At 46.0% G+C, this 25,893-nt stretch overlaps 1 protein-coding gene across 18 annotated transcripts in view; it reads left to right on the forward strand.

Annotated features, from left to right (window-relative positions):
• The window catches only part of PDPR (pyruvate dehydrogenase phosphatase regulatory subunit), a 99,732-nt gene that overhangs the window by 44,956 nt on the left and 28,883 nt on the right, over window positions 1-25,893 (forward strand). For 8 of the 18 annotated variants that reach the window (XR_010592642.1, XR_010592643.1, XM_042856482.2 and 5 more), the window contains 6 exons: window positions 8,186-8,319; window positions 12,377-12,458; window positions 12,558-12,721; window positions 14,535-14,656; window positions 15,763-15,880; window positions 16,755-16,904. The exons of 1 other annotated variant lie outside the window; for it this stretch is intronic. Coding sequence is in view for 14 of the 17 variants with exons in the window: in XM_042856482.2 (XP_042712416.1) it covers window positions 8,186-8,319; window positions 12,377-12,458; window positions 12,558-12,721; window positions 14,535-14,656; window positions 15,763-15,880; window positions 16,755-16,904 (770 nt within the window). In the remaining 3 variants the exon portion in view is untranslated. Of the gene's footprint in view, window positions 1-8,181; window positions 8,320-8,666; window positions 8,823-12,376; window positions 12,459-12,557; window positions 12,722-13,038; window positions 13,110-14,534; window positions 14,657-15,762; window positions 15,881-16,754; window positions 16,905-20,628; window positions 20,710-25,893 lie in introns of those variants that run through there. 9 more of the 18 variants (XM_065567458.1, XM_065567463.1, XM_065567459.1 and 6 more) reach the window with 9 other exon arrangements.

The following is a 25,893-nucleotide window of genomic DNA, read 5'->3' on the forward strand; positions in this document are numbered from 1 at the left end:
AGAAGGACATGTAGTTTTACAAGATGTGTACAAGACACTGGAGCAGACAGTAATTTCCTTGAATATGGTCCCTCTCCTGCTTGGTGTGTCTCACCAGTTGCCTTTATTGGAATCATGAGTCATTTTGAATTAGTTTCTAGGATTGTAATGTCACCTTCTTCTTCGAATGCGGTCCCTGTAGGTGCTCCACTCCAGGTGATGGTGTGTTGCGGCGCCGTTGAGCGGAGATCTTCGGTAGCAGCGCCTGGTCAGGACGCACACGCTCAGCTGCTGTCTCGTGGTGTTGTTAGGGTCTGCCTGAGCGCACACGTCCCGCACCCACCTCCGTTCCTTCTCAACCATCCTCGGCTGAAGACGGGACTCGGGGCAGTGTTCATCTCTTCCCTGGTTACTCTAGGAAATAAGTAGAGAAAAATAGAAATAGTTAGCTAGCCATTTCCCAGTTCTCCCTTTCCTTTAGCACAGTTCGTTAGTTTAAAAAAAAAGTCCCCTCAAGTTAGTCTCTTGTTGAGACTTCCTCGGCCGCTTATACTTCCATTATGGTGGGGTTACCAGACTTTCAGAAATGTGGCTCCTGCAAGGAGTCTATGCCGCGGTCCGGTGGGCACTCACTCTGCGTTAAATGCCTCGGCGAGACACACGTCCCTGCGAAGTGTCTCCACTGTACCAACTTAAAAACTAGAGCTCGCCGTGACAGAGACTTGCAGCTAAAAATGCTCCTCATGGAGAAAGCTCTGCAGCCGCCTATGGAGAAGGGCAGTAAACTCTCTCTCTCACGCTCCCCTGGCAAATCAGAACCGACCGAGAGCATGGCTTCACCCTCGCATGTGAAGAGGCAGGAAGCCCTAATGTCTCCTCTCAGAGACACTCAAAAGGGTAAAGGATCTCACACAAGGTCTTTACCCTTGGTGCTGACAGCACCCAGAGCAGACAACTCTGATCACCCCAGCACCTCACGCGGGGCGCAAAAGCAGGGACCCGACTTCCTGCAGCGGGAAGCTCTCCTCCGTACCAGTCTCACTGACACCGACAATGGACCCGGTGCCGGCAGCGCATTCCATCCTGGAAGATGACAAGAATGTCGGCACTGAGCCTGTCTGCCACCCCCGGAGCAGATTCAGACCCCCTGTGGGACTCTCACAGACGTCTTGCAGCTCCTACAAAACCGAAACAAAAATCACTCCAGGCTGCCGCTCACACTTCATGCTCTGCAGCACACCAGCCTAGGGATCAGCAACAATTCCTGTATCAGCAGGATATCTCTGTGGCTCCTTAGCCTGACTCTCCGCTCCTCGACATGGAGCCCTCACTGTTTGAACAGCAGCTCTCGCCACCTGACCTGGATACTTTCACAGATAGTGAGAACGACATACAGCACCAGGCAGAGTTCTCCCTGCCTGAGTGTCCCCCTCCACTGGAGCCATACACCATACCCCAAGACATGGCGCATCATAAGAATCAGCCTCACTTTCCCTACTTTGTCCCCCAGTGGCCAGGACCCAACTTTTCCTGCCCCGTGCCCTGGCCTCAGTGGTACCGGTGGTCAGCTCCTGCCACCGCTCCTCCTTGCGCCCCTTCTAACAGACCGCAAGCTCGTCCTACGCCTATATCCTCAGCTCCATCAACATCTAGAGCCCCTGAACCCCTTCCTGAAGAGGTGGGCTATGAACCCTTCCCGGATTTACCGGCTCCTGCCTCACCATCAGCCGCAGAGGACACCCTCATGCCTCCACCGCCACAAAACCTGGACGACTTTAAGCAATTCCAGGAACTTTTCAAGAGAGTCGCACTCAGCCAGGACATCCCTTTGGAAGAAGTCCAGGAGACACAACATAGACTCCTCAAAATCCTCCAACCCTCTGCACTCTCAATGATCTACCCATAAACGAAGCCCTCTTAGAACCAGCTGATACTCTCTGGCAGACCCCTGTTCATCCCACCAACATGCAAGAAAGCTGAACGTAAATACTACGTGCCCGCGAAGGATGTCGATTTTCCCACCCACAACCCAATTCTCTTGTGGTGGATGCAGCGACGCAGAGAACAAACAGCCACACTACTGGCCCACTCTGCAGGACAAGGACCTCAAACACCTTGACCTCCTGGGCCACAAGGTTTATACCTCTTCTACTCTACAATTTAGAATTGCAAAGTATTGCGCCCTTCTCGCAAGCTATGACTATGACAACTACAACAAGCTCTTTGATTTTACCTCCAATATACCGGAGGACAGGAGAATGGACTTCAAGTCAGCCTTGTCAAAGGTCAGTTGGTGTCTAGGATGGCACTACAAGTGTCCACGGACATGGCAGATACAGCAGCCCGCGCCACTGCAGTGGTGATGTGCCAGTCTTCCTGGCGGGCTGCATTTGGTATCCCCAAGGATTTGCAGACCAAAGTGGAAGATCTTCCCTTTGAAAAAGAGAAACTCATTTCCAAAAAAACCAGATCAAGTCCTTCACACTATGAAAGACTCTAGAACCACTTTGCGCACATTGGGCATATACCCATCCATCCCTAGGAGACAACAATATCAACCTTATCAGAGGCCCCGCGCACAACAATATCACTGACCCCAGTCCTGACCATATGACACTGGGAGAATTCGCAACAGACCTCCTAGGCGCCGGCAAAACAAGGCGCAACCAACTACTTCCCACCCATCGGGTAACAAACAGTAATTTTGAAGTGCTGCTTGGGGGTCTGCGCGGCCACCGCTTGACACCGCCACTTATTTGCCCATTTGGCTACCGCCTCCAGGCTTTCCACCATGTCTAGCAACAGATCACACAGGATCGCTGGGTCCTGGAAATAGTTCAGTCAGGTTACTCCATCCCTTTCCTATCTTCCCTGCCCACCCTTCCCCGTCCCTCTTCTGAGATCCTTCTCATGAGCACCTTCTCTGCGTGGAGGTGGCTCATCTTCTCCACCTGGGTGCAGTGGAACATGTACCAATGCAACATCCGGGAAAGGGTTTTACTCCCACTGCTTTCTGACCCAAAAGAAAGTCAGGGAGTGAAGACCTATATTAGACCTATGCCGACTGAACAAGTTTGTACGTGTACAAAAATTCAAGATGGTCACATTGGGCACAATAATACCCACGTTGGAACAAGGGGACTGGTTCACAGCCCTCGACCTACAAGACACCTATTTCCATATATCCGTTCATCCAGCACACAGACGCTTCCTGCGATTCACACTCGGACATGACCACTTTCAATACAGGGTACTTCCATTCGGTCTCTCCACAGCACTACGGGTATTCTTCAAGACCCTAGCTGTAGTTGTAGCCCACCTCCGCAAACACGGGATTATACTTTTTCCCCTACTTGGACGACTGCCTTATCAAAGCCAGCTCTTACAACGAGATGTTAAAAGCGATGAACTTTACCATCTCTCTTTTCCACAGCCTAGGCTTGCAAATAAATTTCCAAAAATCCACCCTGATACCTACACAGCAGATAGAGTTCATAGGAGCTCACCTGGATTCTATTAGAACCAGAGCCTCGTTTCCACACAATAGATTCCTCACTATTATACATCTCATACGCACGATCTCTGTTCGCCCCAGAATACAGGCACGGATCTGCCTACAGCTTCTTGGTCACATGGCAGCCACCACCTTCGTGGTCAAATACGCCAGGCTGCACATGAGATGCCTTCAGGGTTGGCTCAATTCCAACTACAAACCCAGCAGACACAGTTTCTGCATAACACTGACTCTGCCACTGAATGTATTGGCTTCCCTACATTGGTGGACAAAACCAGAGAATCTATGCATGGGTGTTCCCTTCCATCCACCCCCCCCAGTACTCATGCTCACCACGGACACTTCCCTGATAGGCTGGGGAGCGGACCTAAGTGACCACAAGATACAGGGCCGCTGGTCCCCCTCAGAGACGTGTCTGCACATCAGTCTTCTAGAACTCAGGTACGCTTGCCTTCACTTTCTTCCCACCATAAAGAACAAGTCCATCTGAGTTCTGATGGACAATATAGCATATATGTTTTACTTCAACAGGCAGGGAGGAGCACGATCTCATTCCCTATACACAAAAGCCATCTGACTATGGAATTGGTGCATACAACATCACGTAGAAATCACTGCTTCCTACCTGCCTGGGTGTCACAACACTATCGCCGACACACTTAGCAGACATTTCTCCGAGGAACACGAATGGGAATTACATCCCACGATACTCCAACAGCTCTTCTCCCACTGGGGCACTCCGTCGATAGACTTGTGTGCCACTCCTCAAAACCCCAAATGCCATCTATTTTGCTCCAGAGCAAGATTCAGACACACATCTCTAAGAGACGTGTTCCTCATTCCTTGGAACAACTCCCTCATGTACGCTATTCCACTGATTCACAGGGTTCTACGCAAGATCACAGAGGACAAGGCCCGGGTCATACTTATTGCCCCAGCTTGGCCCAGACAAACATGGTATCCTTACCTGCTATGCATGTCCATCCATCCTCCAAGGACTGTCCCCGACAGGCCAGATCTGCTCTCCCAGAACTGCGGTCAGCTTCTCCATTCGCAGCTCCGGAAACTCCATCTGACGATGTGGTTCCTTCATGGTTTCAATCCCACGAATTAGCCGCAATACATCCTCCTGCACAGTAGAAGGGACTCCACTTGTAAGACTTACCTGCAAAAGTGGAAAAGCTTCTCCATCTGGTGCTTCCACAGATGCCTGACACCCCGAACTGCAACCCTCCCTGACATCTTAGACTATCTTTTCGAACTAAAACAGGACGGGCTTTCGCTCAGTTCTATCGGAGTACACCTCGCGGCCCTTACCACCTTCCATGACACACTAAATAGATATTCACTATTTGCCCACCCCACCATTAAACGCTTCCTCAGGGGCCTACAAAATCTCTACCCTGAGATTCATACACCAGTAGCCTCCTGGAGTCTCAGTCTAGTCCTCCGCGCTCTTATGAAACCTCCTTTCGAGCCCCTGGCTACCTCATTCCTGCTCCACATGTCCATGAAAGTGGCTTTCTTGGTTGCCATAACGTCAACAAGAAGGGTTGGTGAAATAAGTGCCCTGATGGCCTACCCTGCCTACACCATTTTCTCTAAAAACAAGTTTCAGAGTAGCAGCTGTGTTAGTCTGTATCCGCAAAAAGAACAGGAGTACTTGTGGCACCTTAGAGACTAACCAATTTATTAGAGCATAAGCTTTTGTGGACTACAGCCCACTTCTTCGGATGCATATAGAGTGGAATAAATATTGAGGAGATATATATACACACATACAGAGAGCATAAACAGGTGGGAGTTGTCTTACCAACTCTGAGAGGCCAATTAAGTAAGAGAAAAAAAACTTTCGAAGTGATAATCAAGATAGCCCAGTACAGACAGTTTGATAAGAAGTGTGAGAATACTTACAAGGGGAGATAGATTCAATGTTTGTAATGCTTATGCTCTAATAAATTGGTTAGTCTCTAAGGTGCCACAAGTACTCCTGTTCTTTTTTCTAAAAACAAGGTTAACTCCGACCCCACCCCAAATTCCTCCCCAAGGTGGTGGCTCCCTTCCATTTTAACCAGCCAATACACTTGCCTGTATTCCATCCCATCGACTCCACAGGAAGCAGCGTTACATACCCTCGATGTCCGACAGGCTCTTGCATTCTATCTTGACAGAACTAAACCATTTCGTAAATCCCCATGGCTATTTGTTTCTACTACTGAGAGATCAAAGGGTGAGGCTATCTCTAAGCAAAGACTCTCCAAGTGGATCTCGGACTGCATCAGATCCTGCTATCAGACCCAGAATGTTCAACCACCAGAGAATATTAGAACTTACTCTACTAGAGCAATGTCAACATCCATTGCCTTCCTCCACAATGTACCCATTACAGACATATGCAAGGCGGCCATGTGGACATTTGACCACACGTTTGCCAAACATTATGCTATCACACGGGATACCACGGCAGACACCATAGTCGACCATATGGTACTGTCTACCATTATCCCTCACACATATCCAAAATCCCACCAACCATAGTGGGTACAGCTTCACATTCACCTGGAGTGGAGCACCCACAGGGACAGCACTTGAAGAAGAGAAAGTTATTCACCTTGCAGTAACTGAGGTTCTTCGAGATGTGTGTCCTTGTGGGTGCTCCACTACCCACCCTCCTCCCCTCTACTTTAGAGTACTAATCAGACAACTCTACGGTAGAGAAGGAACTGAGTGGGGTGCAGGACGCGTGTGCTCAGGCAGACCTTAACGCCGCCGCAAGATAGCAGCTGAGCGTGTGCATCCTGACCAGGCACTGCTACCGAAGATCTCTGATCAATGGCGCTGTGACCCACCGACACCTGGAGTGGAGCACCCCCAGGGACAGATATCTCAAAGAACCTCAGTTACTGCAAGGTGAATAACTTTCTCATGTGCATAGCTCAGATGAGCAGTTTGAGCTCTGTATAGCATAGTAAACTATACACTGTGCTATGGGCTGCTATGTCTTTGTGAGGACACCCCTCAAATTCAGTCAGCTCTGTGGTGCTTTCCTTTGAGTCTTTGACTTGAGAATGTGCTTTCGCTGGTTGAAGACTATTTGCTTATGCTGTAGGGAGTGGTGTCAGTTCTGTTTTATAGGTTCTTTGCATGTGTAGGTCATGGTTAAGGCTACGATTTAGTCATGGGTATTTTTTAGTAAAAGTGATGGATAGGTCATGGGCAATAAACAAAAATTAACGGCCCGTGACCTGTCCATGACTTATACTAAAAATACCTGCATTTAAATGGGGGGAGGCGCTGTGTGTGTGGGGATGCAGCTGCGGGGAGGGTGGGGGGGTGGGGGCCTGGGGCCAGCGGCTCCAGCTGCTGAGGGCCACAGATTGCAGCTGCTCTGGCCGACCGGGGACTGCGGCTGCTCCGGCCGGCCGGGGATTGCTGCCCAGGGCCGCTCCAGTAGCTGGCCCACTGCTTGGGCGGCAGTGGGGTCAACCACACTGGCCCCTGAAGAAGTCACAGAGGTCGCAGAAAGTCACAGAATCCATGACTTCCGTGTCCTCCATGACAGACATGGAGCCCTAATCGTGGTAAAAGCACCCTTCAGTGTCCAGCTTTGAATGCAGTCTCACTGTACTATGCCTCATTGGACAGCAGTCTTCCTGCCACCTGTGTCTCTTGCTGGGGTGCAAGTATAGGGTGCATCTTATCAACAAGCAGCTAAAAATACACTCTGGAGCTGGAATGCCCAGTGGGGTTTTGTTTGGAGCAGGGGTTGGAGGCATCTGGACATGGGATCTGCCCAGTCAATGGAGTACTCCAAATGGAGAGGGCTTTTAACTAACAGGGTTTATTACTCTAACATCAGCTCAAGTTACCAGGAATTCATGCCTACCTCAGTTCTGGGCTGTTCTTTCCCCCTTTCCTCCTTCCCATATCTTACTGTGATTTCACCTTCTTGTAGCTACACACACAAGCAGCAAACTCTGGCCGCCAATAAGAGGGGCTGCAATGCCCAGGACCGGCTCTAGCTTTTTTGCTGCCCCAAGCAAAAAAAAAAAAAAAGGGCGTCTGGATGCCGAAGCGCTAAAAAACCCAAAAACGGCCGCTGCAGGGAGCACGTGGAGGGCGGTCAAGGTGGCTCGCAGGGGGGTGAAGGGTGGTGCCTGCCCGCTCCCTCCGCCCGCTCGCAGCAGAGCCCCCGGGGGCTGCAGGAGGTGCTGGCTCAGCTGCTCCTTTAAAGGCGGCTCAGCCGGGCCGGGCTCAGAGTGGCGTGGGAGGCGGAGGCCAGTGCTGGCGGCGGGGAGTGGCACTTCCTGGGGAACCCAGCGGCATGGTGAGCGGCGGGGATCGCTAGTTCCTGCCCCCCAGGGCCAGGGTCCGTGCCCCTGCTGGGCTGGGACTGGCAGAGCGCAGGGAGCCGGCCGGGGGCTCTGGAGCTGCGGACCGGGTTGCCAAAGCAAAAAAAAAAAAAAAAAAGAACCACGGCAGGGCGGCCTGAATGTGCTGCCCTAAGATTGGCCGGCATGCCGCCCCTTACAATGTGCCGCCCCAGGCGTGTGCTTTCTCGTCTGGTGCCTGGAGCCGGCTCTGGCAATGCCTAGTGCATCTGAGAGATTCTTGTCCTGAGGCTGTCCCTGAACCAGAGGCTCTGGCATGATAGTATTTTGTATGAGGCCCCTGCTGTATTTTCTCCTGCAGGCTGGCTGCTGGCTCCACTCGATTCTGTGCTGGCATCGTGAGCACAGTCAGGCACTTGTCCATAGAGCTGAAGATGGCTGACTATTCAAACAAGCTGTATCAGCAGTTAGAACAAGAGACAGGAATCAAAACAGGTAAGAAAAGGAACCTCTGGCTCAGTTCCCTGCAAAGTGGATTCACACGAACTCCACTGCTTTCTGGGACTTGGAATGAGGTAACACTAGCATGTATAATTGCTGGTTTCTAAGCACTGAATGGGGCTTTAGCCCTCTCAGCTTGGAAACACTCCCATGGCATCCTCACGTTTGGATTGCCTGCTGCAGTCATTTAGAACACAACACTTGTGACAGGTAAGGGCAGAATTGCTGAAAGAAAACTTCCCCCATTATGCTCAAATCAGTAACATAAAAGTTAATCAAGTAAGAGTTAACTAGAATTAACCATGAAGCTTATACAGATGTATTCATTTTTGTATCTCCAGCCTGGGCAGCAATCTGAGCATAAAGTACTTGTTTATATTTCATGCACACCTGCATATTAAAGAGGGAGCAGAGGATGAGGGCCCAGTAGCAGCAACGCCACACCAGTTTCTAACCAGCTTTAATAATAGCATGCGAGAAACTCACAGATCCACAGGGTGAGTTTGCCTCAAGCCTTTAAACAGTCTGTCAGGGAGCATACCCCTCTTAGTGCTAGTCCCTAGGCCTCCACTTTTTGCAAGGGATACCCTGGAGCTCCATTACTTTGAGGCTGGGCCCTGGCTTCAGCACTACTGTTTCTCACCATGGCTCCTTCAGTAAGTCCAAAAGAACCTGAACTCCTGTTGGAGGGAGACTTTACCCTTTTGGGAGCTATGCAGCCAATAGATGTTTGCAGCAACACAGGGCAGCCTTTTCAGTACAGGACAGCTTTTATTAGTCAACTAGCATACAATATTTTAGGATCCTGAAATTACAATGGAAAAGGAAAGCTTACATGCACGGCTGGACAGAATGTCCAAGATTCAATCTCTCTCACTGCACAGGGCAGCAGTATCTTTATAACAGTTTTCTGACACCTCAGTTCTTTGTTTCCAGCCCTAGTCACCCTGTTTGCACATGATCTGCCTCCCTTCGCTCCCAGTCATTAAAAGTTAATGTCCAGTCCATGGTCTTCCATTGTATCTCCAAGGGAAGGCAATGATATGTTGGCAATTCTTGATAATTCATTGATACCAATCCTGACATGCTTATGTGACCTACATACATCTCTTAGCTCCCTGTCCTAGAGAAGATGACACCCCCTTGAGTCATAGTAGATCACAGTATAAAAGTGAATGGGGAAACAGTCATACATTTTTCATAAAAATACAGAAATTTCCCACATTCTCTATAACTACACAAATAGAACATACTTCACTTTTCAAAGTCATGCACTCAAAAGTTAGGATGTGCCAGAATTAAGTTTCCTTCACAACTTTAATTCAGTCCCCTTGTATGTATGTGTTATGAAACAGTATGCCTCATACAATGCACAGAACGGATGGTGTTCTCTTAACAACAGCTGTTCATTGTATGGCACCATGCCTTATTTACTGCGTGTTGTTTTGAAGGCAGAACTGTTAATTTCCTTATTGGCTTTCCATGATGCTCATCACTACAGTACCTGAGTGCTTCACAAACATTAATGAATTTATTTTTACAATATTCCTGTGAGATTAGGGGGGTGTTAGTCCCCTTTTACAGATAGGGTCTAATATATACACTAATTTTGGGTGCCCAATTTGAGACATCTAGGATCAACAGATTGGACATCGGAATTTCAAGTCGGGCATGCAGAAAATAAACACGCAATTAGTGAGCACTATGAAAAGTTTAAGTGACTTGCCTAGTATTGCATTGGAACTCAGTTACAGAAACAGGGGTAGAATCCAGTTCTTCAGGCAAGCATTCAGCTGCCTGAACCATGAAATCATCATTTCTCTTCCCACAATCCTCTGACTCATTCACCACTCCACTATCATGATTCACCCCCAGAGCAAGTACCGCTTGTGCACTGAATGAGTCAGGGGTCCTATGGGAAATATATTATGTGATCATGTAATGAAAGATTATCTTGATGCATACGTGTACACAGGGGGCCAAATTAAGGTTTCAGGGGATCCTTAATTCTAGCATTTCCTGAGTTCTGAGTGCTTGACTTTTAACATAGTTTGTATGTATTTTCCTAGGTTTTAAAATATGCAAACAGGAAAAACAGAAATTCCATCATGTGGCATCATATTGAAACCCACATGGGTCATCAGCAGGGTCAAACCTTTAGAGCCACCATATGAGTTAAACCACAACAACTAATGAAGTAACTGATAGCAGTAATAGGTTGTCACACTCTGTGGACCAGCACTAGAGGGGATGGGACACTGCCAGTGGGTTTCACAAATAGAGGAACGCTGAGACTTGGGGAGCTGAGGTGCCATTCTGGGATCTGAAGGGGAATGTGATCTAGTGGGTACAGAGCTTTTTGCCTGCTGTCCCCAAACCTGACCCCTTCTGCCAAGCCCCCTCCAACCTTTCCCTGTCCCAGACTCTCTCCCTTCCCCCAATTCCCAGCTCCTTGCCCAACCAATCCCAGGCTCCCCTCCACCCTGCTCCTCATCTGTTCCGTCTGTCCACCCCCAGCCTCTGGTGACACACACCCATGTTCCCCATTACCATTGGGTCTCAGTCCCAGTGTCCTTCCTTGAGCTTCTTGTCCAATCTCTTTGTCACCGCCCCCATCTTCTTGTTCCAGTTTCCTTACCCAGCTAGTCTTAGTTCTCCTTAACTCCATCTCCTCATCAGATCTGGCTCTCTTCCTCCCTTCCCCCCATACCTCTGATTCAAATCCCAATCTCCTTGCCCAGCCAGTTCCAATATCCCCACTGCCTTCTCCCAAGATCATCTGATCTCAGTCGCCCACTTCCCGGCTCCCAGTCTCTGCTCAGCCAGTCCTAGTCTCCTCCCTAACACCAATTCCCAGTCCCAGTTTCTTTCTCCCTCTCCTCCAGCTACTTGTCCCAATCTACTCTTCCTGCCATTCCCTTCCCAGATCTTGTTCCCTCTGCATTTGAATTGGGCATCCTCCTCCTCCACACTGCCTGGACTGAACAGAGGGAGGACTGAGAGCACAACAAAATCAGGCTCCCTGCTCTCAGTTCCAGTGACCAGCCCTGGTCCAGTCTGCAGTAGCACAGAGCTGCAGCTTCAGGGAAATACCTGCTTAGCCATCCAGGCCAGAGCATGTTCAGGGTGGACACAATCTTTGGGGATTTAGATGTGAAACTCTAGCAAGTCTCTACTATGCATGTGTGAACTGTGATTTTTCAAAGGCATAGCTTGGTTAAATTTGGTTGATTTTCACAGGGACGGTAAAAGGTACATCCCTGACACAAAGGCCACCCCCTTGCCAAATTTCAGGTCCCTGCTCCAAAGTTGAGGGAACTTTAGCTGTTTAAAAGAAAAGGTTGCCAAAATTTTTAACATGGGCAATGCAACAAATTTTTCCCTAGCCTCATTCTCAGAATGGCTGAATCATTTAGGCTGAAATTTCAAAATTAACCAAAAAAAAAAAAAAAATCAGTTTGAGGCAGACAACTGACATGGAAGATTTCAGCCCACACAGTTAACCTTTGGCAGAATTATAAGCAACAGAAAACAGGGTCTTACAGTGGATTGTGTCAGGCAACCTTAATAGTCAGCATTACCAGCCCTGCCTATAATTAAGGTTAATATTTAAAGGGTCATATTCGTCCATTAAAGCCAATGGAGTTACCTTGGTGCCAAAAGGTTTACATTCATTTTATTACATGTTAAAGTTTTTTCTTCAGCTTATTAAGCAGTTATTAGAGCACATGGGGCAGTGGTCTGAATCCCTAGTTCTAGCCTCTTATCCTGCCAGTTTCTCCTTTACTGGGCAGGAGTGTGTGGAATATAATCTGTGAGTATTTATGAACCCGAGTAACTTTTAATATAAAGGAGGATTAAAATAATTTTAGTAGTCTAAATTAAACTGTGCCTTCTAAAACAATTGTAGATTACTAGCTAATCAGTGTATGAATGTGGGAAGCTGGGCTTTCTCGGCTGCTGTGTATTGGAAGCAATGATTCTGCTGGAAATACAAGGGCTTGGAGAACCTGCCCAACTCTGACTTGACTTTGGTTGGTCATTGTCCTAGGTTACGTGAAGACAGGCTCTATCTCACTGGCTCAGACGCAGGATCGACTGATCTCCCTGAAACGCATTGCCTCAAGGCTCAGGTACATATAAGAGAGAAATTGTACCTGATCTTAAACTTTACCTGTGCTTGCCTTTCCTGAGAGGCTAATGACGAGCATCCTCTGTGTGTTCTGTGGCAGTGTAATGGGGATACCTTGTGAAATCATGGCTCCAAAACAAGTGGCACAACTACACCCACTAATCAACATTCATGACCTGGTGGGTGCCATGTATGTGCCAGAGGACGCAGTCGTATCATCTGTCGATGTGAGTCTTGCTCTGGCAAATGCTGCCTCTCGAAATGGTATGAATATTTTTAATCTATAACATGCCAGCTCCCTTGTGTGATGTCTACCTTGTTGTTATAAAGGAAAATGACTGTGTGATAGGGATGGTATCAGATTTGGAATTCATCTTATTCTGTTTTGATGACCAAAGTCTGCTAATTTCTTTAAAGAAAATATGCTTTAAATCCATTTTTCTCCACCCTAAAGTCAGGTCAGATCTTGTTTGGGTACTGCATCTTTAGAGATATTTAGTATAAGGAATCATACACCACAGGCTGCTGTAGTGATTATTTATATTGTCGGAGAAAAACAGAGTTCTCACTCTTTTGTTTAGGTACAGCAAGTCAGATGCTTTATTAACTCTCACAATTGTGCAGAGGAGAGAGCTAAGCAGATCTCTCTCAGGTAACTAATTACAGCAAGCATTTATACCTTTCATTACAGAAATAATGAGGAACAGCTGCATTTTGTTTATACATAGGCCATCTTGATATCTCATTTCCTCACTTGTTTTGACTCTTGCCAACATACAATATTTTCTATACCTTATCTACACAAGGTCTTCTACACCTTATCTATACCAGGTCATAATGACTTCTTACACAGTTCTTTCTCACCCGCCTCACACAATCCTCGCTTCTACAAATCTCGCGTTATCAGGGTTACAGTTAGCCTGACTCTTGCTAACGAACTGTCATGTATTGCATCCCCTTCCTGTCAGTTCTTTCTCTGCTTCCACAATATACAACCCTACAAGTCTACACAATGCTTTCTACCTATAGTAAACCCAGATGGGAGCTTAGTCTAAAGGCACAAGTGGATTCATACCCGTCTGGACCGTTTCATTATATATGAGCCCAGAGGAGTGTGCGATCAGAAGCTGGAATACTTAACTAGACAGGTGGATTTTGGGGGATTTGGAGGTGGGCCTGGCATATGCCAGTTGGAAGCTTGTTCAGTGAGATTGGGGTGGTCTGAAAGAAGGGACAAAGTCATGATTTAGCAAAGAAGATGGGAGTGGAACTTGGTCAGATTGGAGGAAGCTTATGAGGTGTACGAGGGTGAAGCTCTGAAGCCAAGGTGGAGGCTGTACGGCAGCAGCATGTCCTTTGTGTGTAGCAAGGCGTGAGGCCACCAGCCAATTGCCTCCAATGCTCTGGAAGTGCTATTCTTATCATTTAGCATCTCCTAGTATTGTACTTATGACTTCATTTCATTGTCTTTGATTGAGAAAAATATGTTGATAAAGTCTCACTAAGTGCCACCCGGTCGGGTGTCTCAGAACTTCATTGGCTGGAACTTTTGTTTGCCAGTTGAATTTCTGAGTCCTGCTTATTTTCAGTATCATTCACTAACTGGGGCAAAAATGACTGTGTTCCCTTGAAATAGCCATTAGCTTTTGTATCTGTGCCACCATCCAAACTTAAGACTCCAGCATTTATAAATAAAGTTTATAGGGTCTTTACTCTGGCTTAGAGTTCCTCGTTCACACTTCCTTCCTCCTTAAATGCCATCTGTGCTCCCTATTTGTTTATTCCTGTCACCCAGTATAAATCCCACACTAAAAAGGCTGCAATTCCAGCTCCCTGCATTGCAGGATCTGTCCTGCTTCATTGTACACAAGCCATCAAGGTTTTCTACATAAAACATTTTGTACGCAAGCCCTTCTCCTCTTTTCCCTATGAGAAGATTTCATCTAGAAATAAGAAATGCCTGTGTCTGAAATGGAGGAGAGGCTGTTAATTTGGCTTTGGGATTAGCAGCCTGATTTTTCATCCTAGCAGTAAGGCCTGTGGTATCCTGACTCCTTTCTCTGACCTCTCTATGCAGGTGTCCAGATCCATGAGCGGACAAGCATCAGCCATGTCATGGTCCAAAAGGGTTGCGTGACTGGAGTGGAGACTGACAGAGGACAGATTGAATGCCAGTATTTTGTCAACTGTGCTGGGCAGGTTAGATTTGATGGGAATTTCCCCCTCTGTGTCCTCTTGTAAGGACTCCAGTGTATTCGGTAGCTGTAATAGCAGAGGAGGAGATCATTCAGTACCAGCTAAAACCGCATGTCACGTTTCTTCAGAACGAACGAACACTTGTCAGCCCCAAAAATAGGAAAATATTGGTTACGTCCCCAAATAGCTGTGTTTACACCCTCTCTCTCCATACTATCTCTGTCCTAATTAGAGCAGTCCTAATTAGCAGTGCTAAGTTTCTGCCACCCATGTATTTGCTTTTAATCGTATTTTTACTTTATAAAGAAATGTATATGTTCTGTATTTTCTCTGCAGTTTCATACATTATTATAACGTTAAGGTTCACTTTGGCCTGGTCTGCGGAAGTACATCAAAGGCATGCTATTCAGTGCCCCAGAATGGTAGCTCTATCTAAGAGGAGACTAGTGCATGCTGTTTGCTTGGCACTGCAATCTAAGTGGCAACCTGCTGAGAGGCATTCTGCAATGTGGCAATACACACCTGCCAAATCTCACTCAATGGGAGGGGCACATCTTTCTGAGGTGAAGGACTTTGCTGTGGCTCTTAATGAGACTATTGAATCTCCATAATTTTTCTGGAAATCTCCCTCATTCTAAGGTCACAGCTTGTCAGCCCTGAAGATATATTTGCCAGTTGATGTTTCTCAGCCTGCAGCTGGCCATCTTGGTAACATGGAACCCCAGCAGACCAGGAGGCCATTAGAAGAATCATTGTCTATTATGTTTTCTTTGGAAGCCAAACCAGTAGTGATTTCACAGTATAAATTGTTTTGTTTTGTTTTATATCATGATAGCACCTAAAAGCTTCAATCATGGACTAGGCCCCCATTGTGCTAGTTGCTGTTCAAACACAACAAAAAAGATGTTCCCTTCCCCAAAGAGTTTATAATCTAAGCAGAGAGGGGAAAAAAGTAAATAATTCCTTCTGTCTAAGGCAATATTACAGAAGCATAGACATTGATTTGCTCTCTGGTGCTGTAGCAAAAACACTCAGATGAAGACAAAATATGCATGGGACTCAGCTTTCTCCCAGTCACTTCCACCCTAACTAAGCCTTTCTGGTTTCAGTGGGCCTACGAGCTGGGTCTCTCCAATGAGGAGCCTGTCAGTATCCCACTGCATGGCTGTGAGCACTTTTACCTCTTGACACGTCCCTTGAAGAAGCCACTAGAGAGCAACACACCAAGTGAGGACTCTTCCACTCTGATTTATTTTGCTGGTGAACTATCTCTGTCCTTCCAAAGGCAAGGCTGGCTGGAGAGGCAGAGCTGATGGGTGCAGACATTTTCCATAGTCCTGAACTCTGCCAGGAATGTGCCTTGCGTTCAGGCTCACTTATTCTGAGTGTTCTCTTTCGGAGTTGAGGTGGGGAATAGCTGTCTATTTACTCAAACAAACTCTTGCCACAAAAGATGAGTTCTTTTGGGTGTGCCAGCTCAGATAGCAGAGATTGTGGCTCGGGAATGATTTTGACTCTTGCTTTGAAAGTAGTTGATGCATCCATCAGAGATACAACCATGCACCACATGCTCTGGAAGGATGGTGCTAACCTTGCTATTATGTTCTCCTTGGAGGCTGCTGTGCCCATATGGGCCATGTATTTCTCTCTTTCAGTTGAAGTTAAGGCTTTACAATGGCATTGGCATGTCATTGAGCAGTAGGGGGCAACCACAGCACTTGGGATAACAACCCTTCCCTCCCCACATGCCTGGCATTTGGCTCCCTTGAAGGAGAGCGCACATATGGATACCAGGGCTGGGAAGTGGAAAATGTGTCTCTCTCACTCACACTCACACACACACACACACACACCCTTGTCTCTGTCATTCTCTAGCAAGCATTTCCGCAACTAGTAAGTAATGTTTATGCTCCTCTGGGAACCCAGTTCTCTGACCAGAGGGCCTGATTCACTCTCTAGTGAATTCTCTTCACTGACTGATTTGTGAGTCATTTTTGTATTCCCAGCCTCTCTGTGTGGGGAGCACAGTCTATTTTGATATAAGCTGTAATTTGTCCTGCACTTCCCCATCCTTCCATACGCTCTCATGTTTCCTCTGCAGCTATTGTGGACCTAGACGGCAGGATCTATATCCGCAGTTGGCAAGGTGGCATCCTCTCAGGGGGCTTTGAGAAGAACCCCAAGCCCATTTTTACTGAGGGCCGGAACCAGCTGGAGATTCAGAATCTGCATGAGGACTGGGATCACTTTGGTACGCTAATCAGACAGGGTTTACAGCAGGGTGTATTTGATTTAAATCACTAGTCAGGAAGACTCAATTTAATAATGGGTTTCTACATAAAAGTGCATTCTTGTTGGTTATTATAACCGTAATACATATTCTTCACAACTCAGAGATAGATGTAGGTTTCATTTTTAGAAGGTACACACTATACATTTTTAAAGTGGTTTACTTTTCAGATTAGTTTTACAGCTATATCAGAAAATGAATGATTGTTTGGTTATTTCATTTACTAAAGGTAATTGAAGCAGATATTTATGAAGTCATTGGGAGGTGAACTATCTCCAATTCAACAGCAACAGAGGGTCCTGTGGCACCTTTAAGACTAACAGAAGTATTGGGAACATAAGCTTTCGTGGGTAAGAACCTCACTTCTTCAGATGCAAGTAATGGAAATTTCCAGAGGCAGGTATAAATCAGTATGGAGATAACGAGGTTAGTTCAATCAGGGAGGGTGAGGTGCTCTGCTAGCAGTTGAGGCGTGAACACCAAGAGAGGAGAAACTGCTTCTGTAGTTGGATAGCCATTCACAGTCTTTGTTTAATCCTGATCTGATGGTGTCAAATTTGCAAATGACCTGGAGCTCAGCAGTTTCTCTTTGGAGTCTGGTCCTGAAGTTTTTTTGCTGTAAGATGGCTACCTTTACATCTGCTATTGTGTGGCCAGGGAGGTTGAAGTGTTCTCCTACAGGTTTTTGTATATTGCCGTTCCTGATATTTGACTTGTGTCCATTTATCCTCTTGCGTAGTGACTGTCCAGTTTGGCCAATGTACATAGCAGTGGGGCATTGCTGGCACATGATGGCATATATAACATTGGTGGACGTGCAGGTGAATGAGCCGGTGATGTTGCAGCTGATCTGGTTAGGTCCTGTGATGGTGTTGCTGGTGTAGATATGTGGGCAGAGTTGGCATTGAGGTTTGTTGCATGGGTTGGTTCCTGAGTTAGAGTTGTTATGGTGCGGTGCGTGGTTGCTGGTGAGAATATGCTTAAAGTTGGCGGGTTGTCTGTGGGCGAGGACTGGCCTGCCTCCCAAGGTCTGTGAAAGTGAGGGATCATTGTCCAGGATGGGTTGTAGATCACTGATGATGCATTGGAGAGGTTTAAGCTGAGGACTGTAGGTGATGGCCAGTGGAGTTCTGTTGGTTTCTTTTTTGGGCCTGTCTTGTAGCAGGAGGCTTCTGGGTACACGTCTGGCTCTGTTGATTTGTTTCTCTATTTCCTTGTGTGGGTATCGTAGTTTTGAGAATGCTTTATCAGCCTCTTTGATGATGATGTCAGGGTGGTTTCTGCACGTCGGCAGTGCGGTGATCTGGAAGCCTACTTTCGCCACCTCCGACTCAAAGAATACTTTCAAGATAACACTGAACAGCGCACTGATACACAGATACCCTCCCACCAACAACACAGGAAGAAGAACTCCACATGGACTCCTCCTGAGGGTCGAAATGACAGTCTGGACCTATACATAGAATGCTTCCGCAGGCAGAAATTGTGGAAAAACAACATCACTTGCCTCATAACCTAAGTCGTGCAGAACGCAATGCCATCCACAGCCTCAAAAACCACCCTGACATTATCATCAAAGAGGCTGATAAAAGGAGGTGCTGTTGTCATCATGAACAGGTCTGACTACCAGAAGGAGGCTGCCAGACAACTCTCCAATACCAAATTCTACAGGCCACTTTCCTCAGATCCCACTGAGGAATACACTAGGAAACTGCATCTACTCAGGACACTCCCTACACTAACACAGGAACAAATCAACATACCTTTAGAGCCCCGACTGGGGCTTGTTGCTGAGCTCTGTGACTTTATCCTCACACACAATTATTTCGAATGGCCCCCCAATATGCCAACATTTTTATGGCTGACCTGGAACAACGCTTCCTCAGCTCTCGTCCACTCACGCCCCTTCTCTACCTACGCTACATTGATGACATCTTCATCATCTGGACCCATGGGAAGGAGACCCTGGAAGAATTCCACCATGATTTCAACAGCTTCCACCCCACCATCAACCTCAGCCTGGACCAATCTTCACAGGAGGTCCACTTCCTAGACACCACAGTACAAATAAGGAATGGCCACGTTAACACCAGCCTATACCGAAAACCCACCGACCGCTACGCCTACCTTCATGCCTCCAGCTTCCACCCCGGACACACCACACGATCCATCGTCTACAGCCAAGTGCTGAGGTACAACCGCATCTGCTCCAACCCCTCAGACAGAGACCAACACCTACAAGATCTTCACCAAGCATTCTCAAAACTACGATACCCACACAAGGAAATAGAGAAACAAATCAACAGAGCCAGACATGTACCCAGAAGCCTCCTGCTACAAGACAGGCCCAAAAAAGAAACCAACAGAACTCCACTGGCCATCACCTACAGTCCTCAGCTTAAACCTCTCCAACGCATCATCAGTGATCTACAACCCATCCTGGACAATGATCCCTCACTTTCACAGACCTTGGGAGGCAGGCCAATCCTCGCCCACAGACAACCCAACAACCTTAAGCATATTCTCACCAGCAACCATGCACCGCACCATAACAACTCTAACTCAGGAACCAACCCATGCAACAAACCTCGATGCCAACTCTGCCCACATATCTACACTAGCAACACCATCACAGGATCTAACCAGATCAGCTGCAACATCACCGGCTCATTCACCTGCACGTCCACCAATGTTATATATGCCATCATGTGCCAGCAATGCCCCTCTGCTATGTACATTGGCCAAACTGGACAGTCACTACGCAAGAGGATAAATGGACACAAGTCAAATATCAGGAACGGCAATATACAAAAACCTGTAGGAGAACACTTCAACCTCCCTGGCCACACAATAGCAGATGTAAAAGTAGCCATCTTACAGCAAAAAAACTTCAGGACCAGACTCCAAAGAGAAACTGCTGAGCTCCAGGTCATTTGCAAATTTGACACCATCAGATCAGGATTAAACAAAGACTGTGAATGGCTATCCAACTACAGAAGCAGTTTCTCCTCCCTTGGTGTTCACGCCTCAACTGCTAGCAGAGCACCTCACCCTCCCTGATTGAACTAACCTCATTATCTCCATACTGATTTATATCTGCCTCTGGAAATTTCCATTACTTGCATCTGAAGAAGTGAGGTTCTTACCCACGAAAGCTTATGCTCCCAATACTTCTGTTAGTCTTAAAGGTGCCACAGGACCCTCTGTTGCTTTTTACAGATTCAGACTAACACGGCTACCCCTCTGATACTTGACTCCAATTCAACAGGTTAATCATTAATATTTGGAGGATTTTCTTGCCATGCTGTATTAGGAGGAGAACGTCACCAGACAGACATTTAAATTGTTTTATTTAACTAAAACAACAACGTTATGTATTTTGGATTTTTTTCTTCTATAGCAAACATATAATATTTTAACAAAACAAGCATATGAATTTTTTAAATTTAGTTAAACATTCAAGTTTTTTAAAATCAGGTTTGTTTTTGTTAAAATTGTTTTTAATTGAAATAGTTAAATGAAATATTTTAAAAAAAAATTTAAATTGACTGTGTCAGCCAGGTCAACATGAGAAACTTAAAATATTGGCTTCTGCAGCTAACTCAGTTGTCTTCTCCTTCATTTTCCTGTTTGTTCATAATCTGGAAAAGAAAAACAAGCTTTCCTACTTTTTCAGGTCCCAAACGATTTCTCAATTTGGAATGAATTAGTCCAAAGGAAGAAAATATTTTTTCTACACCGGCAGAAGAAGCTACTGCTGTTAAAAGTGAGACGATCACTTCAACAGTCTCTGAATCCAAGTGCTTAAGTGCCTTCCACCAGTTCACTGCTGTGACTTTCTTTAAAACATCACCAGCAAACATATATTTTTTGAATGGTTCACCCTTAGCTCTGAAGTTTATTATACACCTCTACCTCAATATAACGCTGTTCTCGGGAGCCAAAAAATCTTACCGCATTATAGGTGAAACTGCATTATATCAAACGTGTTTTGATCCGCTGGAGTGCGCAGCCCCGCCCCCCCGGAGCACTGCTTTACCGCATTATATCCGAATTCATGTTCTATCGGGTCGCGTTATATCGGGGTAGAGATGTAGTTGGCATTATGGAGGAATGATTGCTGGATGTCCATGTCATAGCCAACTCTTCTTCAGCAGTTAAGATTTGACCCTGGTACTGAGTATTGAGAATATTTGCAAGAAAATTAGCTGGAGATAGTGCTTGTCCCATTCGTTTTTTTTAATGCTTGTAATTTAACTCTGTCATTGCATATTTCTCTTTTTAAGATCTCACTCAGTTCCTTCCAAATTTCAATGTCAGCAATAAAACTATTTCCCTGCATTTTGTTCAAGGCTACAGAAATAGGCTTCAGGGTACTCAGCATGTGTTCAACATTTCTCTTAAGCCCAATGTTGAGAACTTTGGCTGTGACAGGTATCAGAGGGATAGCCGTGTTAGTCTGAATCTGTAAAAAGCAACAGAGGGTCCTGTGGCACCTTTGAGACTAACAGAAGTACTGGGAGCATAAGCTTTCGTGGGTAAGAACCTCACTTCTTCAGATGCAAGTAATGGAAATCTCCAGAGGCAGGTATATATCAGTGTGGAGATAACGAGGTTAGTTCAATCAGGGATGGTGAGGTGCTCTGCTAGCAGTTGAGGTGTGAACACCAAGGGAGGAGAAACTGTTTCTGTAGTTGGATAGCCATTCACAGTCTTTGTTTAATCCTGATCTGATGGTGTCAAATTTTGCAAATTTTTGCTAGCAGAGCACCTCACCCTCCCTGATTGAACTAACCTCGTTATCTCCACACTGATATATACCTGCCTCTGGAGATTTCCATTACTTGCATCTGAAGAAGTGAGGTTCTTACCCACAAAAGCTTATGCTCCCAGTACTTCTGTTAGTCTCAAAGGTGCCACAGGACCCTCTGTTGCTTTTGGCTGTGACAGTGCCATCAGTTTTTTCACAATTTTTGTTCACAAACTGACATCAGATTAGGCCAGTTCTTGATATAGTGCTCAAAACAGTCCACTACTGAGTTCCATCACATGTCTTGTGGGAACATACGAACGGCCATACTAGGTCAGACCAAAGGTCCATCTAGCCCAGTATCCTGTCTACCGACAGTGGCCAATGCCAGGTGCCCCAGAGGGAGTGAACCTAACAGGTAATGATCAAGTGATCTCTTTCCTGCCATTCATCTCCACCCTCTGACAAACAGAGGCTAGGGACATCATTCCTTACCCATCCTGGCTAATAGCCATTAATGGACTTAACCTCTATGAATTTATCCAGTTCTATTTTAAATGCTGTTATAGTCCTAGCCTTCACAACCTCCTCAGGCAAGGAGTTCCACAAGTTGACTGTGCGCTGTGTGAAGAAGAACTTCCTTTTATTTGTTTTAAACCTGCTTGGTTCCTCCCACTTTTTTCAGAGCAGCAGCTGCAAAGTGTATTTTGTTACGGAAGTATTTTGCAATTTCAACAACATTAGCCTATATTTCTGGAACACTGAAGTCTTTGGCTAGGAGGTGCATCAAATGAGCACTGCAACCATATGTTATTAGCTTGGGACTCTCTTCACTCTCTTCTAAATAATTTCTTCTCATCTTGGATACATTTGCAGCATTGTCTGTGACCAAGCTGCCTACTAGACATTTGAATTTTTTTTCAGAGTTTGTTATAGCTTTTACTGCTACTTCTTGTAAGTATTCTGTTGTTTGTGCATTTCCTGATGAATCAATTGTTTCTGTAAGGAAGACATTCCCTTCTTCTGTTGTCATACAAGCACAAACAACAGGATCATTGTGGACATTGCTCCACCCATCAAGACTCAGGTTAACAATTTCACCCTCTAGACCTTTTGCACACTGCTCAATTTCTTTTTCAGACGCTTTATCTAGCAATTTGCCTGTGACATCTGCTTTGTTGGGTGGACTGTAGCCTGGTCTTAATGACTGAACTATGTTAATGAAGTGTGGGTTCTCAATCATATGGAAAGGAGAGTTTGTTGCATAAACAAACCGGGTAATTTTTTCATATATTACCTCTTTTTGTAAACTGCTAGTTCTCATCATAAACTTATCTATGGTTGTTTCCGGATGATGGAGATTTTGTTTCTTTTTACTGTGGCTATGACATATGCACGATGTGACTGAAACACTATCATTGGCAGATAACTCTGAAACAATAGAAAATGATGGTGGTCTTGAAGGTGGATAGTCTTCAGAATCCTGTATGTTGAGGATGGATTCTACTAAACAAAATAAGTCAATGCAGTTATTTAATTATTATTACCATACTGCTCATTTAGTATTACTCATTGCATTCACTGATACTCACTACTACTTTAAAGATGAAATTGTAAAAGGAAGTTCTGCTTATTTCAGCTATTTATTTTTTATCACAACTGCATCTAAAATGATCGTACCATAGAGTAACAATTATATTTTTTGCTCAATCATGAGAATTCAAGAATAGTCCAGAAGGAAGACAGGCAGTCCTTAAGAAAGAAGTATGAAATAAAAAAGTTTACCAACCTGAAGATCCTGCATGTTCAGACTTGTTCCTTTCATCATCATCTTCAACACAGCTTCCTCCTGAGAAGAAACACTTCTCATGATGTTGTTTTATTCGGGCAACCAGGCCTTGCATTTCTTTGTTGCACTGTTTGCATTTTGCATGCATCCCTGTCTTACCCACAGGTAGAGGTACTTCATTAAAATATTCCCAAACTGGGTCTCTTTTAGGGCCTGCTGCCATTATAGGTTTTCCCTTCTAGTGAGAGAATGGATGGTAGATCTCAAATCACTGAAGGTTGCACTCAGAAAGACCTCAAGACTTCTGGAATATGCTGCTCAAACAGTTTTACTTTTGTTTCTACTGACTGTCCCTCTCTTTTCACATTTATCTCCAGACTTCTTTTCCTTGTCCAGATTTATTCTGCCCCCAACAATCTTGTGCTCATTGAACTTTTTGAAACTTTGCACTTTTAGAGAGAGGTAAAGGACTGACTCTGTGTAAACAAATTTGCAGAGGGACAATAGGGTTGAGGTCTGTTATTTCGCACCTCTCTCTCTCTATATATATATATATTTATTTATTTAAAAAACATTTTTGCTGTTAAGCATGTTATCTCTGGAGACACAAATCCACAGTTTGAGAACTGCAAAACTAAGCATCTCTGATGGTATCTTCTAGACTAAGCACTGAGTCCCATTGGATAAATAGAAAGATTAACTTAAATAATCTATACAGAAGCCCCTGAAACTCCGTAAAATTGGGTCCCTAATCCATGAACTATTGGAACTCATTTACAAAACTTTTCTTAAACATGACATTAATATATTGTCTCATACTATAGAATTAGAATTTATAATCCCTATTCCATGATGAGATAGTTTTAATTAAGATACATTATAGCTCAAAGTTACCTTTGGGTAGGTTTTTCCATCAAAAAGCATATAATCAAAAATATCCAATTGAAATAAAAAAAATCCTTTTTTTTTTTTTTTTAATCCATTGATTTTATCCACCCTGGTTTACCGACCTTACATGGGCAGGGTTCACATAGCAGCACAACAGAGAGCTTAACGGGGAGGCAGTGCTGCCTACAAGGGAAACTATGCCATGGATTTGCTAGAACTTTATCTGTGCCTTCTTAAGGGGCTGGGGAGGTTGGGCACTTTAATAAGTGGCTTCAGCTGTCAACTTGTGGGGCAATTAGTGTGAGAATCCCACTCCCATCAATTGCAGTTGCCTCCTATGTGCATTGCTGGAAATCCCCATTAGCTTCAGCATGTCAGTTCACATGCTTTAGTTTGTACCAAGTATAGAGCAGAAGAGCACAGTGCAAACCTCCCCGATGCATTTGATCTTAAAGCTGCAGCACCACTTATAGGCTCCCTGTTCAGCACCAGTAACCTGCCATGCACTCCTGATACTCCAATCCTGCATCTCTTTTGAATAGGGACTGCCAGGTGCACCTAATTTGATGATACCTTTTATGTGGACAAAGTATAGCATGGCTGCTCCCGGATTCCTCCCTCCTGGTGGGGTGGGGTGGGGTGTTGGATTGTTTTTCCCCAGATGTACTGGCTTGCATTTTCCCAAGTTGAATCTCATTTTTATTTTCTGTCCATAATTTTAACTAGAGGGTTGCAACTCTGTCTTCTCCCTTCTCCGCTGAACTGTTAAATCTTCTACTGGTTTTACTGACCCTACCTCAGGGCCTCCTCCACATGAGCCTAACTTGCTCCTGTGGAGTTCTTCCTTTGTTGCGTCTTGTCTTAGCATGCTTTCCTTCACTGCTTCCCTTTCCCAGGGACTCTGGCAGCTTTTCCTAGGGATCTCCTTGTACTTTGTAGGCCTTAGCTTAGGGCTGCTCCCACAGGAGTAGGGTTACCATATTTCCACAAGCAAAAAAGAGGACACTGGGGGGGGGGGGGGGGAGCCCTGCTCTAGCCCCGCCCCTGCCCCGCCCCCCACCCACTCCCTCCCACTTCCCATCCCCTGATTAACCCCCTCAGAAACCCCCCCCCTTGTCCCCTGACTGCCCCCTCCTGGGACCCATGCCACTAACTGCCCCCTAGGACTCCACCCCCTATCTAAGCCGCCCTGCTTCTTGTCCCCTGACTGCCCCCTCCTGAGAACCCCCTACGACCCTACCTGTCCCCTGACTGCCCCGACCCTTATCCACACCCCCACCCCATATTCACACCCCCGCCCCCAGACAGACCCCCGGGGACTCCCATGCCTATCCAACTGCTCCACGTCCCCTGACAGGACCCCCAGAACTCCTGACCCATCCAACCCCCTCTGCTACCTGCCTGCCTCAACACCTCTCTACACCACTGCCCCCCTGACAGCCCCTCCAGAACCCCAAACCCATCTAACCCCCCCTGCTCCCTGTCCCTGACTGTCCCAACTCCTCTACACACCTCTGCCCCCC

The sequence above is a fragment of the Chrysemys picta genome, chromosome 14 (genome assembly GCF_011386835.1).
Source record: "Chrysemys picta bellii isolate R12L10 chromosome 14, ASM1138683v2, whole genome shotgun sequence".
NCBI lineage: Eukaryota > Metazoa > Chordata > Testudines > Emydidae > Chrysemys > Chrysemys picta.